We start from the raw sequence: 17,527 nt of genomic DNA on the forward strand, positions 1-17,527 counted from the left end.
TCTGGGCTTAATGAGCACCTAGTTATAGAGCACCATGCTCTATAATTTGATGACTATAATCTTCTACATACTAATATTTTATGTTCTAATAAAATGCTCTAATGCTCCTACCCCTTCTTACAGTTTGTTTATATGTTGTGTGTGTGTGTACACACATACACATATTGTTTTAATGTCTTCTATTTTTTTCTTTAATTTTTTAAGACTGTGATGTATTTTTCCAGGATTTTTAATTGATTGTACTCCACTCTCCTTATGCTTGTATAAGACCATAATAAAGATTTGATTTGACTGAAATTTGGCTTACTGACATCTGGGGCCTCATCTGACAGTGCCCTCCTCCCAATCAATTCAGGAGCTGGAGTGATCAAAAGAATGATGTCAGAGCTTCAAAAAGAAGGAGCAGTGCACGTAATCCACCTTGCAGGGTTATTGTTTTTTTCACACCCCTGGAATCCAACCCTTCTTAGAATAGGCAAAAGAACAAGGTACACAGAGAGAGTATAATGGAAGTATGATTTGATACCAAATAGTTTGCCAGGATATCCTAAATTAAAGGCTGGGCCCAAAGCAGGACAAAGCACGACATCCAGCTTCAACTTTCTCCATTCTGCAATGAATTCATCACGGTAAGCCTGGAATGAAAGAAAATACAATGGGTGGTGTATAAGAGCCTAATGTTAGTATCAACACAAAGTGATCGATGTGTTCAATTTCAGCCTCCTTTATCCCATCTAGTCCCTATGGCTTCTAGGAGCTAGTTCAAGACTTCCATGGAAATGCCAGAAAAATGCAGAATGGGCATGTACCAGTGGATATAGCCAGCATATTGTGGATACAATACCCTACTCTGAAGGATGACTTATCCAGCAGCTTCATGTAGGTCAGAGGTGTCAAACCAGGGGTGGATTCCTGCCAGTTCTAACCTTTTCTATAGAAAAGGTTCCACAAATCTACAGTGCCGCTTAGAACCAGTTCCAACTCCCTCCCCCTGCCCGTCCGCACATCATCAAGATGAAGAGCGAGAGGAGGAATTCTGGGAGTTGAAGTCCACAAGTCTTAAAGCTGTCAAGTTTGAACATCCCTGGGGTTTTTTTCCTAAAGGGTTAGCGGTGCAAGGTCTTGTAACTTGACAGCTTTAAGACTTGCACACTTCAATGCCAGAGTTCCTGAGCCAACATAATTGGAGGAGGAATTCTGGGAGTTGAAGTCCACAAGTTTTAAAGCTGTCAAGTTTGAACACCCCTGGGGTTCTTTTTTCTAAAGGGTTAGGGGTACAAGAGTATTGTAACTTGACAGCTTTAAGACCTGCGTGCTTCAAATGCCAGAGTTTCTGAGCCAACATTTTGGTTGCTAAGCAAGAGCGTTGTTAAGCGAGTTTCATCACATTTTACAAGTTGGCCATGCCCACCCAGTCACATGGATGGCAAGCCACTCCCACCCAGTCACATGGTTGGCAAGCCACTCCCACCCGGTCACATGGCCAGCAAGCCACTCCCACAAATCAGGCCACACCTACAGAAGAGGTTCTAAAAAATTTTGAAACCCACCACTGTGTCAAACCTGCAACATCACATTGTCGTCACATGACGTATCGTAATTTCCCTCCCTTTGCTAAACTGTCGGTGGGCATGGCCAGCATGTGACGCATCTGGCCCATGGACCATGAGTTTGACACCCCTGATGTAGGTATTAAACAATAGGAGCAGCTACTCATAACTAGGGCACAAATAAATAGTTGCTGGATCAATCCCTTTTCCTTTCCTACAATTGACTGGAACTGTCAACTCAGGAAAAAGAAACCACTGAAAGATAATAGTTCTGATTCCAAACTTCAGAAGGGTTACCAGTTGATGATCTTGAAATCTGTTCAGATGTTGGTTGCCCCTAGGAATATAGTCCGTCTGTCCCCCCCCCCCCCCGGTCATTAATTAACACTAATACCACTCTATAAAGCCTTAATAAGACCACACCTAGAGGACTTCATCCAGTTTTGGTCACCACACTATAAAAAAGATGTTGAGACTCTAGAAAAAGTGCAGAGAAAAGCAACCAGGATGATTAGGGGACTGGTGACTAAGAATATAAAGAATGGTTACAGGAACTGGGCATGACTAGTCTAGTGAAGAGAAGGACCAGGGAAGACATGATAACAGTCTTCCAATATTTGAGGGGCTGCCACAGAGAGGAAGGGGTCAAGCTATTTTCAAAGCACCTGAAGACCACACAAGGAATAATGGATGGAAACTGACCAAGGAGAGATTCAACCTAGAAATAAGGTGGAGCTTTCTGACAGTGAGAACAATCAATCAATGGAACAGTTTGCCTTCGGAGGTTGTGGGGGTTTCATCACTTGAGACTTTCAAGAAGAGATTGGACTGCCATTTGTCAGAATGGGTCTCCTGTTTGAGGGAGGGGTTGGACTAGATGACCTATAAGGTCCCTTACAACTCTGTTAATCTGATTTATCTGATTTATTTCACTGTCCATCCACTAGCACAACCAAGGCAGTTTCCTCCTATGGCCAACAACTAATGGAAAGGAAATCAGATAGCCCATTGGGAGGACATTTTGTAGCTGATTTGCAACCATCTTCTCAACAATGTCTTCTACAAGGGGAGATTGAAGATGGGGCAATAATTGTTAAGGTTGCCTGAACCCAAAGAATGTATCTTAAGGATGGGAACAAACCAGAGCTTCCTTCAAGATTGCAGACCGTATTTTCTCCCATAAAGATAGAGAAGCATTGCCTCCCCTGTAGGATTCTTGCAAGTTAGCGTAGAATGTTAAAAAAGAAAAGCACTGAAGTTTCTTGCTCTCACAACTAAGGATAAAAATTTGATGAGTGCTAAACAAAGCTTTGGGCTTAAACATGTGCCACGAGCAGCATTTAAAGACTTCAAGCCAAGAGACAATGAAAGGTCCTTGAGACTTTATCTCTTTAATTTCTTTTCTCCAGGATTTACCTATCTCTGTTTTATCCAGCTGATACCTTTCACCAGTTCACTTTGGGATAAAATATCTCTTCCTCCCACCAAATCAGACCTTACATTCTAACCTCTCCCCACAAAAAAGTAAATTAGAAATATGTAGTCTCCCAAGACTGTTTGCAGGATCATTCAAGTTTTCAAATGTGGACTCTAGTTTAATCAGCAAAGGAAAAATGGCCCTAATTCCAAAATAGGCACAAAGATCATAGTAAAAATATTATGTTATCTCAGTTATTATCTGAGCTAATAACTATGAGATAATAACTATCAGCAAATACTGTGAATGTTTAACCTATATCATTTATCCAACTGCATGTTATCTGACACTCCCAGTATCAGAGGGTACTGCCAAATGCATTTTTAAAAGAGTTGGAGGTCATATTAAGCTTTGATCTGAACAAATAAATCCCAGAAGATCAACTAAACCTAACCTTTGTGCAGATTAATTTTGTGTAATGATAAAGAAGCCTACCCCAGTCTTTACCCTTTTCAGAAGTGTATAGCATATCTATTGTCTAGGATTATGGGAGTTGTAGTGCATCTAAAGTGGCCAGATTCAAGAAGTCAGTCAACATTCATCAATATTGGAAAAACAGAATGTTAAGATGGAGGACAAGTGCTGATAGATTATTATATTGAGGGCAGGTTATGAGTTAATAAATAGCAACAATAGGTAATTATCTGAATGGTCTGGGCAAACAGATGTTGAAATGTAATAATGCAATAGTAATTGGCATGTTTACTTCTGCTTAATTAGCAACTTTGTATATGCTTAGGAGGATGCCTGTATTACAAGAAGGAACAGACAGTTAAATTAGGATCTGGGATTATTAATATGATGGGAACATACTTTATACATTAAATTCAATTGGAATTATCCCTAACGAAGAGGTATGACATAGCTTTTTACTTGCAAAATAATATACTCAGTTTAATGAAGTTTTTCTCAGAGTTAATCTAGGATCTTGTCCTTAGAGTTGAAATAAACCTGATCAGGGAAAGAGGAATGTATCCTGATATCTTTGAGAGTTCAAACATAGGTTTTGCCCTATCTGATGAATAATCAGAGAGCTTACTGATAAAAAAACAATGTATTTTTATGAAGTCCCATCCACCCCCACAAATTCGGCAATTTTTCTGTTACAGATAACATCGTACCAATAAAAAAAAATCTGTACATTGTACTGATAAAAAAGTAGAAGGCTTGGTTAAGTCCTGAGCTTCAACTTGTCCTACTATATGATGCCCCACAGGACATACAGTATGTGGCTACTGCCAATTAAATTGGAACCTAGAAGTCATAGTGCATAAGAATAAATGCCCGACTTTGTGTCTCTAAGTTCTCATTTTTTGTATATTAAGAATAAAACCCACCTCTTCACTAATTCTATTTAGCTATGAAACTGTTGTTTTGCGAGCAAGCTCAGGAATGAGTGGAGAAGAAGTTGAGAAACTTCATATAGTGTTTCTCCATTTCACCATCCAATCCAATTAGGTCATCATGTTTGGCCACTTTAAAACTATCTGGTGACATGTGTTACAGGAAATAACAATAGTCTCATTGCATACTGATGTGCCATACATAAGCCATTAAGGAGTTTGCTTCAACTATAACTCTAGAATCCATAATATACAGGATAATCCTATGGGAAGATTGTGTAATGTAAGGGGCTTTGCTACCTATTCTTTTTTATTCTTTCTGCTCAGCATTGAAAAGTACAAAAATAAACCCAGGGCTGCATTCATCTAAAAAGAAACAGCTCTTTTGTTTGTTCTGGTTGGGAAATATCTGAGAGAATTAGAATCGTTGGCCAAGTGACATAAACAAGCTGACTCACCATCCGATCCACATTGTTCTTCCAGAGTTTTTGGACTGACCTAGAATTTGAAGAAATCATGAAGATCAACTTTAGCATACTAAAAAAAGATCAACAAAATAGTTATGACATAGAATCATAAAATTGTGTAGTTGGAAGGGACCGTAAAGATAATCTCGTTCAACTCTATGTAATAGAAAAAACAACAACCACCAAATTATCCTATCCAGCATACTCAGACTGCTATTCTTCTTCCATTTTTTTCTATTCAGGAATTCTTTTCTTATATTGAAAGGAAATCTAGATAGCTGCAACTTATATCTATCATTTCTGGTCCTAGTCTCCTAATCTCAACAATATATTTCTGTGTACCTGAGCAGTGAGATCCTATCTCCCTCAGTCTCCTCTTCTTCAAATTAAGTTTCTCCATTGTCCTTGCATAGTAGTTTATGTCTTGAAGTCCCTGCATCTTTGTCATCCTCCTCTGAACTTGTGCACCAACTGTTAAACATGTTGTTGGTCTGTACTTAAGGAGGCTATGTATATTCTCACTGAAAGGGATTTTAATAGCTTGTCCCATCTCCTAATTCAGCAACCTTTTGGGCACCAGGGACCAGCGAAGCACACACTCAGAGAACCAGTTGTTAAACCAGTAGGATCCCACCCTGATTTCATGATTGTTCCAAATTATTCAAATTAAAATATTTCCCATGTCCAACTTCTGTGAAATGCAGTACAATGGCCAATGTAATGCTGTCCTCTGCTGCAGGGAATGTAGCATGACCACTTTTCAAAGTTTAAATGTTTATATTAATTGCCCAAACATAACTTCTTAGAGCAAAGACACCAGGTTCCAGAGGTGGATTCCTACCGGTTTGGCCCGGTTCGGCTGAATAGGCAGTAACTCAGCTGGACACATTACACTACCCATTCTATCCTGGGCGCCACCATCTTTATTTTCTGTTCTGCATATGCACAGAACAATCTTCATTGAAAAAAATTGCCGAATTTTTCAGACTATAAGACGCACCAATATTTTGAAAAGGCAAATAAAAAAAAGTTTTTGCACTCTGCAGACCTCCCAAAAACGACCCATTTTTCGTGAAAACGGACCTGTTTTTTGTCAAGGCATGAATAGCCTTTAGGAGGCTTGTAAAGAGCTCCTGGGGGCTGAGGGGGGAGGCAAAATTGAGCAAAAATTGGCCCATTTTTTGCTCATTTCTGCCCCCCCCAGCACCCAGGAGCACTCCGAAAGCTTCCTAGAGGCTATGCATAGCCATTTTGGTGAAGGGGGCGGGTTTCAGGAGGCAAAAAAAATGCTGTATTCAGTGTATAAGATGCATCCAGATTTTCAGCCTCTTTTTTGAGGGGGAAAGGTGCGTCTTATACTCCGAAAAATATTGTAATTCCCCTCCTTTTTTTAATGGTGTTCACATGCGCAGACCTTTTAAAGAGCAAATGCGCACACATGTGGGCATCAAACCAGTAGTAATGCCAGCAGGAACCCACCCCTGCCCTGTTCCATTATGCTGTTCTTATCCATGTCCCAGGTATAAACCAGCAAATCTCAACTAAATGGATGATTTGGCAGAAGTTTGGAAAATAGTAGGCACACAGTAAATCCAAAGGCTGATATTGCGGGATATCAGCACCCATTCAAGAAAACACCATAGGAAGTTGATGGAGTTGGCTGAAATGGCAAAATTGACTATTTTGATTAAAGAAAAAAAAATATAAGAACTTATATTTCCACATAGAGACCGCTTCTGAATTTTGTGCTTGAAGTGGAAAAGAATGAAACTTTGATCTTGGGTTTTCCAATTAGATTGATAGCTCTTTATAGAAACGGCTTGTTCATATTATTATGAAAAAAACAAAAAGTCATGATTTGACGTTAATGCTTTATTTTACTGTAACAGAGAAAGTTGGAAGTCAATGTTTCTTTTTCTCTTATCCTTCTCTTCCTCCTCTTCCTCCCCACCATTTTCCTATTTACTTTCCTATTTTGTATCTTATTTTATATTATAACCCAATGGAAATGTTAAACTTAAAAAAAGAAGAAAACACCATAAAGTTATCTTACCCTACTCCAAGGAGGGCACACAGATGTCGCGAGATTCGTGGAAACTAAAATAAAAACACTGCATTAGAAACTGGGGTGGGCTGCTGAAGGTTTGCAGGAGTTCAGGAGAACTCTAGCTAAGATTCTGCGTAGTTCGGAGACTCTCCAAATCCCACTCCTGGCTGGCTCTGCCCACCCCACCCCTCCTAGGAGTCCCCATGAGGCCCATTTTGGATGCAGTTAAGTGCAGGGCGTGTGTGGAGGCTTGGGGAGGGCAAAAAAACAGGCCAACCGAAAGTTCAGAAAGACTGGAAACGGGCCCATTTCTGGCCTCCAGAGGGCCTTCGGAGCTTGGGGAGGTTGTTTTCACCCTTCCGGAGGCTCAAGAAAAGCCTCCAGAGCCCAGAGAAGGCAAAAACGCTCCCCTGCTGCCATGGTGCAGGAGGCTGACTAGGCCACACCCACCATGGCCACGCCCACCCAGCAACTGGCACAGAATTGCCAAAATGTTTGAAGCCCACCCCTGATTAGAAAACCACAAATAACAAGAGGTTATTATGCAGTATTTAACAAATCTACTGGCCTTTGAAGTTTATTAACTGTTTAGCAATTCTATGGCTCCTTCTCCTTATTCTGTATATTCTCTGGATGCTGGCTTGGAATGAGGATACCAATCTATCTTAGTTAGTCATCTTTTCCCAAAAGGCCAGAAGCCATTGGTCTTAGATCAGTGTTTTCAGACTTGACAATTTGAAGATGGGTGGACTTCAACTCCCAGAATTCTCTAGCCAACAAGCTAGAGAACCCATCTTCAAATTGCCAAGGTTGAGAAACACTTCCTTAAATCTTCCACTCATAACTGTGTTCTAATCTGCCATGGAACCAATTAGCATGCCTTCTAACTGTCTAGAAGATGGAGACAAACTAAGGTTACAAGCAGAATGTCTGCTCCTGCTCTGATTCACTGCTGTGTTCATATTTCATGTGATGAAAAAAAATAGGGACAGGTTTTTAGCAGCTAATGATGTTGGAGGGACACTGGCAAGACACCACATCGCTTAGGCCAGAGGAAAGGGGGAAAAGCTAGGGAAACATCCCAGGAAATTAGAATGCAAGACAAGAGAGGTTTCTGCTAATGGATAGCCATCTGTTCCTCAGCTCCAATGGAAATGCTGCCATTGGTTGGTAAAACGCTCCACCCTATTGTACAAATTATTCATCCCTTTCATCTGATTTGCCCATATCTTGTGACATTAGGTAGTCACTTCAAACAGCTGTGCAAAAAGCAACATATCCTTTCTGGAAGAAGAGGTACAGATAGTCCTTACCTATGATCACAGTTGGGAACCAGAATTTATGGTTGTTAGGTGAGTTATGGCTGATTTTATGACCCTTTTTTGCAATAGTTGTTACGCCAACCATTGCAGTTAAAGGAACCAATGCAATCATTAAGCGAATCTAACTTTCCCCATTGACTTTGTCGGACGCTGGTTGGGAAAGTTGCAAGTGGTGATCACATGACTCTGGGTGTAAAATACATGCCAGTCGCCAAACCTCTGAATTATGATAACATGACAACAGGGATGTTGTGACAGTCATAGGTGTGAGGACCAGTTGTAAGTCACTTTTTTCAGAGCTGTTGTCATTTGGAATGGTTGCTAAATGAATGGTCCTAAGTCAAGGACTGCCCCAATAAAATCAGTGGGGTTTTAAAAAGTGTAAATTATAGGTGCCGGTTGCCTGTCATTTTTCACTGTTAGTTGAAGATTTTTTTCATAGTGGAGTGTCAGGCTAGAACTAAGATGTTCTATAACTGAGGGATTGAAGAGAGGAGGGCAAATTCAGGATGAGTTAAAACCACAGAAAAGTTTTTGCAGGAAACAATTAAGATTTGTAGGCATCCTATTTTCTCTGAGCTCCACTCTGCTTTCCACCCCATCATTTCATAGGGAATTGAGTCATGAAAAAACGACATTTGAAAACCTGAGCGAGGCTGTATCAGGGTCATTACTGTTAGATTACGATTTTCACCTGGGTTATTCCACTTTGTAAAGAAAAGAGCTAGAGCTTGCTTTTTGTTAACAAGATTGACTGAGGTGACCAGCTCAAAATGGAAGTCATTTTGCGCTACTCTATGAAAGAGAGAATCCAATATACCTGTTTCTCTTGTGATTCAGGTTTGACTTCAAAAAGAAAAGAAACATGATTTTCTCTAAAGACCCAGCATCATTTCCCTGATTTAAATACAACAGTAGCAAATCAATGGAAACGAGGAGGAAAATGCTAGTAAGGTGTTACAAGTAAAAGAAGCAATCACATTTTCAGTTGTATATCAAGGACTCTGTTTCCAAGGACTTGAGCAGCCTTGCAGAATTATTCCTGGCAATGAAAAACATCTAAACCTTAGGTAGTTTTGAAACACTGACCAGAATATTAAAACAGTACCTTTTTTTTGCATCAGATCATAAAAAGTCTTATTTAACACTCTCATCTTCCTGAACTTCCCTACAGGAGAATCAATTTATTTTACTCATGAATAAGCACCAAAAGAACTAAGTCTCAAATTAGAACCATTCTTCAGGGGTTGCTTCTGAAGTAGTACTACAATTCCCAGAATTCCCAGCAGGGGTGGGTTCCAGCCAGTTCTAATCTCTTCTATAGAATAGGTTATACAAATCTACTGTGCCGTTTAGAACTGGTTCAAGCTCCCTCCCGCCGCCCATCCACACCACGCTTGCCACCAATTGCCCCGCCTGCCTCTAAGAGTCCTATCTAAACCTTAAAGTCTTAAAGCTGTCAAGACTGAACATCCCTGGGGTTTTTTTTCTAAAGGGTTAGGTGTGCAAGGGTCTTGTAACTTGACAGCTTTAAGACTTGCACACTTCAATGCCAGAGTTCCTGAGCCAACATTTCTGGAGGAGGAATTCTGGGAGTTGAAGTCCACAAGTCTTAAAGCTGTCAAGTTTGAACACCCCTGGGGTTCTTTTTTCTAAAGGGTTAGGGGTGCAAGGGTCTTGTAACTCGACAGCTTTAAGACTTGCGTGCTTCAAATGCCAGAGTTTCTGAGCCAACATTTTGGTTGCTAAGGAAGAGCGTTGTTAAGTGAGTTTCACCACATTTTACAAGTTGGCCATGCCCACCCAGTCACATGGCTGGCAAGCCACTCCCACCCAGTCACATGGCTGGCAAGCCACTCTCACAAAGCAGGCCACACCTACAGAAGAGGTTTTTAAAAAAATTGAAACTCACCACTGATTCCCAGTCAACTTAAATTCTAATCCTAACTCAAGAGGAAGATGAGAAAGGCTGATATATTTAGTAGATTTCACTTCTAGTCCTTTGGCTTATCAGATACTTTACTCCTTCTGCATTTGTCAATCTTTTTTAATTGAAGTTCAGGAATTGCCTTGCTCTAGCAGAGAAGATATCAATGTATACTCCATTGGCTGCTTTATAGGCTTATCACATTTAGCCTAGTTAAGAGAACCTAAGCTTTACTTTCCTTGGTTTTGCTAGAAGTCTCTGGGAGTTGAAGTCAAATGTATCTGAAGGATTTCAATTTGGAAAAAGCTATTTCAATGTTTGCATTCACTTCAGGCTATTATTTCTTATCCTCATCTATCTGATAGTCTTTGACATTTTCCTTGATCTTACAGGCGAAACATCACAGCAATTGATCTATCAACAGCAGCACCAGGAATTTCTGAATTGCATTTTGAAGATTAGCCTATAAACTTGGGTAATGAGGAGTTAAATCCATTTTTTACCAATCTATTTCCGTAGAACCTGACTGGCATTGCTCTAGTGTTTACCTTTAATCTAAATAGGATGATGGTGATCCAAAGTAATGAGAAAAAAAACCTCTGAAATGTCACCCAGCAGTTTTTAGACACATAAAAATCCTAGTGACAAGTTAACTTGTCATATGGAAGGACCAGAAAGAATCCTATAAATTCTTACAAGCCTATTGTACATTCCACCTGCATTGTTTTTGCTTATGGATAAAATGAGACTCATTCTTAAGATTAGTATTGTGTATTTGCGCACAGAAAAAAAAAGCAAGAACTCACCACAGGCATTAAAAGGAGGGCCAAGAGTCTCTTCAGCAGGTCTGGCATTCTGTAACAACGAATCTGGTTTTTCCAAGTGGAATCTACAAATTCTCCATCACTGAAATAGTACGAAGAGAAAGAAAGCAGATTATTATAGGGAGTGTAAGGAGGTAACAGGCCAACCTTTTGGTACAAGGACATAACTTGGAAGATGGGGAGGAAAAGAACTATTCATTCATTCAGGATCCCTCACAGGTAGAGTGTTGCATTCATGTCAGAAACACCAAGATGCTTCCATGTTGAAAGGAATAGCTGGTGACATTACCGTTGGCCAGGGGATGCTCAGATCTCTGGGGCTCTTTTCATGTCCCTGGCAGGAACTGAAGCAAAGGACTCACCCCACCCCACAGCAGCACTCAGGTCTTGAATGAGGGCTTGCTAACCTCCACCCCAATGTCCTAGCCAATAGGCTCCTCTTACAGGTAGGTAAGATTCTAATTTAAGAGAAGTTGTGTTAAGTAACTTTTGCTGCCAGAGCTCACTATAACAGCATTGCCAGAAAAGCATTAAGAGTTGTTAAGCTAATTTGCATAGCTTCTACTCCAGTAACATTATATTTCAAACTACAGCATACAAAACTTTTGTCAGACCTATTCTTGAATATAGCTTGTTTGCCTGGAATCCACACTGTATATTGGATATTAATACAACTGATGTTTATACTTATACCTGTTATCTCGTACATGTTTGACAAACTAAATGAATAAAAATAAAACCTGTCACATGATTCTATGAAAAGTCAAATAGGAAAAGGGGAGAAACAAAAGATTCAGACACTTCCTTTCCAGCAATCAGGCTACCAAATATTCCTGGTATTGGGAATTTGTAAGCGTAATTTACACTGCTCCTTGCTGGCACTTGATTTATAGAAAGAAACCAGAATAAAAATACAAGTGACTTTTTCTATGAAATTTTAGTGTTTAATCACTCACAATTTTTCCAATAATGTGGAACTTCCATCAGCATAGAGGCCTTTGGTAAAGAGTTCATCCACCAAAAAATCAATGCTAGGTGGAGTGAATGGTATCAGCTGAGAGAGGAAAGAAAAACAAAATCCATATTTAATGGCACACAATAAACTTATATAAAGAGTTACTCTGCTTTTAAAAGTTGAGCAAAAGCTGTTTATGGCTTGCAATTACTTCTTCCCCCAAATCTGCTAGAAGCCACATGTTCATCCATAGAATGAATGAAGCCAATTATATATAGGAATACAGCATAGATGCACAGCCTAAAGATCACGTCCCAAAACTACCAGATGGAGCTGCAAAAATGTGGATGATTAAGTGGGGAGCAAAAAAACAAGCATTCTCTTTATCTCTCCATTGGCATTTAATAGTCATTTGGACTTTTGCAGCCCAAATATAGTGAGCCTCCAAAAGGGGTAATTGTAATTTTTAATATGACTGAAGAGAAAAAAATGATTGAATATACGGAAACCATCACACTAGTCAAGTTTCCTTCTAAATGAATCTAAAAACAAAGGAAACCAAAACAAATGAGCAATTGCCTTCCATTAGCTGCTTTTGGAATGCCACTGGCAGAATGCCATTCAAATGACAAGGCTATTGCTGGCACTGAATCCACCCAAAAAGATATTTAATCCCAGTGTAAAGCTTACAGTATGCCCTGCCTCCTGTAGCAGTTTTTTGGTTTCCTGCACAGCTCGTCTCATGCTGGGAGATGGCTGGAAATAACCATCTCCATCGTAGAATCCAATCCTAAGGGGACAGGTATTCGAGTAAATCTGAAAAGACACAAATCTTCATTTAGTCCGGTCACTAGGACAAGAAGAGAGCTAGTCGTGTTTTTCTAATACTGTTTCAAATCTGGGTATATCAGCACTCTGCCTAAGATCTAACAAGCATCCAGAAAGTGCTAATCAGACTTTATAGATAGTCCTTGGATTACAATGGCAATTGGGACAGGAATTTTCATTGCTAAGCAATGTGGTCATAAAGCATGACATACATAGCTTAATGATAGCAATCCCAGCAATCCTCCTGCCATTGTTAAGCAAGGATTGTGTGAATCATTAAGTGAGAACCTCATGCAAATTTGACATGGGAGTAGGTGAGAATCCAGAAGCACTTGCTTATGCAGAGGAAAGCAGGTGAGGCAGGTTTGTGCTATGGCGTATGAGCAGGTAGACACTATGGAGTGCAATATCCAATCCTCCCCAGGGGCTCCTCAGGAGACAAAGCATCAGAAACAGGAGTGACTTGAAGTCTCCTGCTGGCTTTCCCATTGACTTTACTTGTGGGGAGCCAGCAGGAAAGGTTGCAGATTGTGATCATGTGATCATGGGTTGCTATAACCATTGCAATTATGAGCTGGGTGCCAAGTGCCTGGATCTTGATCATATGACTCTAAGGATACTATGACAGCCACAATTTCAACAACTGGTCATAACTTCAAATGGACTACCTGTGCAAAGGCAGAGGTACCTGTACCTAGAAGTCAATTTTCTGTTCTCTCCATGGAAAGGATGGGAGCAACTGCCTCTGATGATGAATCTTTGGCATGCATGCCACAGGTGGTACACATAGCCCTCTATGTGGGCACGCCAGCTACTGCCTAAGCCCAGCTCCACCGAGCATGCACGCGCACCTCCCACAAGCCAGCTGGTCTTCGGGCCTGTGCCATGCACGGGTGGCAGCATGATCTTCCCTGATCTCTGCAGTTCCCCCCCCCAGCACTCCCTAACTTTCTCCGCCCAACATACCCTAGCTTTCTCCTGCATTTCTGCTGCCTGTGCCTTCTTTGATCTCCATAGGTTCTACACTCTGCAGGTGCCTCTCCATGACAGGAATGCAGAGAAAGCTAGGACTCGCTGGGAGAGAAACTGCAAAGATTGGGGAAGGTACAGGAGGCAGGAATGCAGGAGAAAGCTAGGACACACTGAGGGGGGGGGGGAGAGAAACTGTGGAGATCACGAGGCCCCTCCATGGCCCATTTTGGGCCTGAAAAGCCGTCTGCACCAACCTGGAAGCCAAAATGGGAGCCAGGGGTGGGGCGCATGCACAGAATGGGGGGTCCTCGCACTGCATTTTGGGGATTGGGACATGTCCATGTGCATTCACACACATATGCCCGCACTTTGGACAGTCAGCAACAAAAAGGTCACTGGCCTTCTTACATATGGGAAAGAAGATCCTTGAACAATTCTGGCGAAAACCTACTAAGAACTATAATCAGACCAGTGGTGGGTTCTGGGAGGTACTGCCCAGTACAGGAATACCGGTGGTAGCTGGGAGCAGCGTACCGGAATGATGGTTCGTTTGGCCCACCCATCTGCCCACATTCCTTACCGCTTTTTGATGCAAACGAGGCAATTGCACATGGACCTCCGCCAAGCAGCTGAGTGTCACTGGGTGTGCACATGAGCACGCAGCACGCATGCCCGATGAGGTGGCCGGGCCCCGTCTCAGCATACCAGTTGCGATGGGGTCTGGAACCCACTACTGAATCAGACCCCTCCCACACCCACACATGCACCCTGATTCATCACTACATCCAGTTTGATTACCTTGTCATTAAAGGGAAGTGGGGGCACAGCTGGATCCAGACAAAACATCTCATCACACAATAGGGCTTTCATGCACAAAACCAGGCTATCCACATCTCTTGCCATTGGTCCTGTCACAGAGATGACTAGAACAGAGAGAGAAAGGCCTCTGGTCTTGGTGAAGGAAGACAGAACATGGCTTTGAAGTAAAGTAAAGCTAAATGGTCCCCTGAGAATTGGCTTTCTAATAATTAGGGGATTTTGAACTTCTAAAATAGTTTACTCAAGTAGCTTGATTTATCTAGCAGTTTTTGACAAGGAAAATACACTCCTTTAGTTTTCTTGTGTAGTCATCCCATCTTAAACTATACTTTAAAATTGTAAATTACAACATTCTTCTGAAATATAACTATAAATGCAAATGAACCTGATATCTTATTATGCAACAATAAATAAATCCAAAATCAGTAGGGAAACAAACCAACCAAAAAAAGACATTGCAGTGTGACTGAGCAGTGATGGAGTAGTAGTCCCAGACAGTCCAAAGACCACTGGATGAGGATTATGATACAATAATGTCATCTGATATCTCCCCTTTTCCCCTACTAAATCCTTTTCAAATGTATTTGTTTACCATCAAACAAATTAGAAGTGGCCAAGAAGTTTTTAATAGCTTGGCTCTTCAGGAAAGGACATGAAAGATGTTTGAGGAGAAGGAAGGAAAAAGCTTGAGTGCAATTTTGGATGGTTGATTGAGTCGCAGAAAACCTAAGTATATATTCATCAGGAACCTTGCTTTTTCTCCATGAGCTGAATAACAAACACTTTATCAACCATAGATTTGCTCACCTGAGTTCATTCCAGGTACAGGCGTAGTAACACCTTTGACACTGCACATCAGCAAATGAGAAAAGCAAATTAACAATAGGCAAAGCCAAATGAAAAAAGAGACTGTCACGAAATACAGGTGTTATTGTTGAAGGAAACTAATGATACCCACAACTATTGGAAAGACACTAAGAATGTTTTCAAGATTATTCTTTACCCTTTAAAAAAGTAACAAAATCATAGCACCTTTCATTGTCCCTACAACATTGTAGTTTGGCTACATGTAAAGCTGTCCCAGAGTACACTATCTAGTATTTTTACTAAAGTATATCTTGATTGTTTAATTATGCTATTTGAATATACTTTGAATTCAAGCAACTTGACTTTCCTTCTTAGGAAGTTGGACTAGAACTAACAACACTACCCAAACAGATTTGAGCTTTAAGAGAAAATTGACTTTAGATCTTCTGTACTTGCAGTGGTGGGATTCAGTCAGTTCGCACCACTTCAGGAGAACCAGTTGTTAACTTTTTGAGCAGTTTGGTGACCTGGTTGTTGGAAGAAATTATTAGGGCAGAGAACAGATTGTTCAATTATTTGAATCCCACCACTGCCTACTTGTAATATTTTCAGAGGCCCAGTCCTTTTTCTTTTAATCCAGGAGTGGGATACTATTACAATTATCTTTGTCTCAATCCTGACCTAACCACCCCCACCCAAGTCTTCTTTTCAAATCCCCAGGAAATTGATATATCTCCATGTACAAAGATTTATTCAGATAAAGTAGTACTTCATTAAGGGGATAGAATTACCTTCCAACAATTTTTCTTCCAGACAAAGAAAGGATGAGGACCATTTGAGAGGTTTACATTTTATATTGAGTCAGGGCTCAGAAGAGTTTACATTCAGTAAGAAAAAATGTTTTTAAATTAATTAATGCTATGCAAGATAATATAAGAATCATTGATTAGAATCCTTTCCTTAAGGGAACTTCCTGGGAGCCCTCAGTATCCCTAATAGAGCTAATGCATCCTGGGCCATTTTTCCTATTCCTACCATCAATAAAAACCTGGCAAAAAAGATTGCCTGCTCAAGAACTGAGAAATGGAGAGCGAAGAAGTAAAAGAGGTGGTGACATCATTAAGTAGGAGACTTCTGTCTTCTTTTCTATGCAAAGCAGCCAAATAAATGCACACATTCTTCCCAGTAAGAAAATATGCCCCTATAACTTTAACCTTAAACTGTCTGTTATTGACCTCACCCCATTCCTAAGAGGTCTGTAAGGGGCGTGCATAAGCGCACCATTGTGCCTACCATCACTGTCCTACTGCCCCCATTTATTTGCACCCATTTCATTCAAACTCATGTTTATTCTTATACCTATTATCTTGTAAAAGATTGACAAAATAAATAAATAAATAAATAAATAATAAATAAATAAATAAAATCATGTTTTGCATTTAAAAAATATAGGGAAATTTCACACTTCAGCTATCTCCAAGCTGTGCCATTCCAAATAGATGGACTTTCAAAATTCCCAGCCAATATGACCATTCACTGCTATCCACACCATCTGAATGCTATATACCGGTACATAGCCATCTGGGGAAAAATGGGAGGAGGGATTCTTGACAAGAGTTGGAATGAAACAAAACGTTAAGAGTGAGGGAAGAGAGTTAAATATCAAGACTAACTAAGCAAGAGTGAATGGCAAAATATACCATTGTACGTAAGCTCTTCTACATATGTTCTATGGTTACTGTTTCTTTTTCACACATAAATATTGGAGAAATAATATAAATATTTGGCATACCTATTTTGGGAAAGTTGAGGGGGTATAAAACTGCAGTATTGTTTAGTATCTATACCTTAATCTCAATTCCAATTTATCTAAACTTCCTAGCCTGGCTATTCAACTTAGCAGTGGTGAATATCTCATGAGACTGAAACAATTCTCCTGGGATTTCCTGCTCCAGAGTAAACATGTGACTAACATTATCTGGTTTGAAATATATATTTGTTGAGTTTGTAATATTTAGCTTTATCCTGATTGGTGCAACATTTCCCTTCCCCTTGAAGTTTTTCAAGTGTTTAGAACATAAAAACAGATTCATTCTATTGGTGTTCTGTGAATGAAGCAGGGAGGCCATGGCTGGAATATGAATGAGCAGGACAGTGGTGGGTCCCGGATCCCAGTGCAATTGGTACGG

General features: G+C 40.4%; 1 protein-coding gene across 1 annotated transcript in view; it reads right to left on the bottom strand.

Annotated features, from left to right (window-relative positions):
• LOC106552057 (vitamin D3 hydroxylase-associated protein) overlaps positions 1-17,527 on the bottom strand; it is a 47,751-nt gene that overhangs the window by 4,701 nt on the left and 25,523 nt on the right. Inside the window, exons 7-14 of the mRNA XM_014070247.2 lie at positions 15,339-15,379; positions 14,511-14,635; positions 12,603-12,728; positions 11,914-12,011; positions 10,940-11,039; positions 6,891-6,934; positions 4,829-4,868; positions 527-635 (exon numbers count right to left, since the gene is read on the bottom strand). Of these exons, the coding sequence (XP_013925722.1) occupies positions 527-635; positions 4,829-4,868; positions 6,891-6,934; positions 10,940-11,039; positions 11,914-12,011; positions 12,603-12,728; positions 14,511-14,635; positions 15,339-15,379 (683 nt within the window). The remainder of the gene's footprint in view (positions 1-526; positions 636-4,828; positions 4,869-6,890; positions 6,935-10,939; positions 11,040-11,913; positions 12,012-12,602; positions 12,729-14,510; positions 14,636-15,338; positions 15,380-17,527) is intronic.

This window comes from Thamnophis sirtalis, unplaced genomic scaffold (genome assembly GCF_051295495.1).
Source record: "Thamnophis sirtalis isolate CommonGarterSnake01/CBP01778 unplaced genomic scaffold, rThaSir2_p1.2 scaffold_7, whole genome shotgun sequence".
Classification (NCBI taxonomy): Eukaryota; Metazoa; Chordata; class Lepidosauria; order Squamata; family Natricidae; genus Thamnophis; species Thamnophis sirtalis.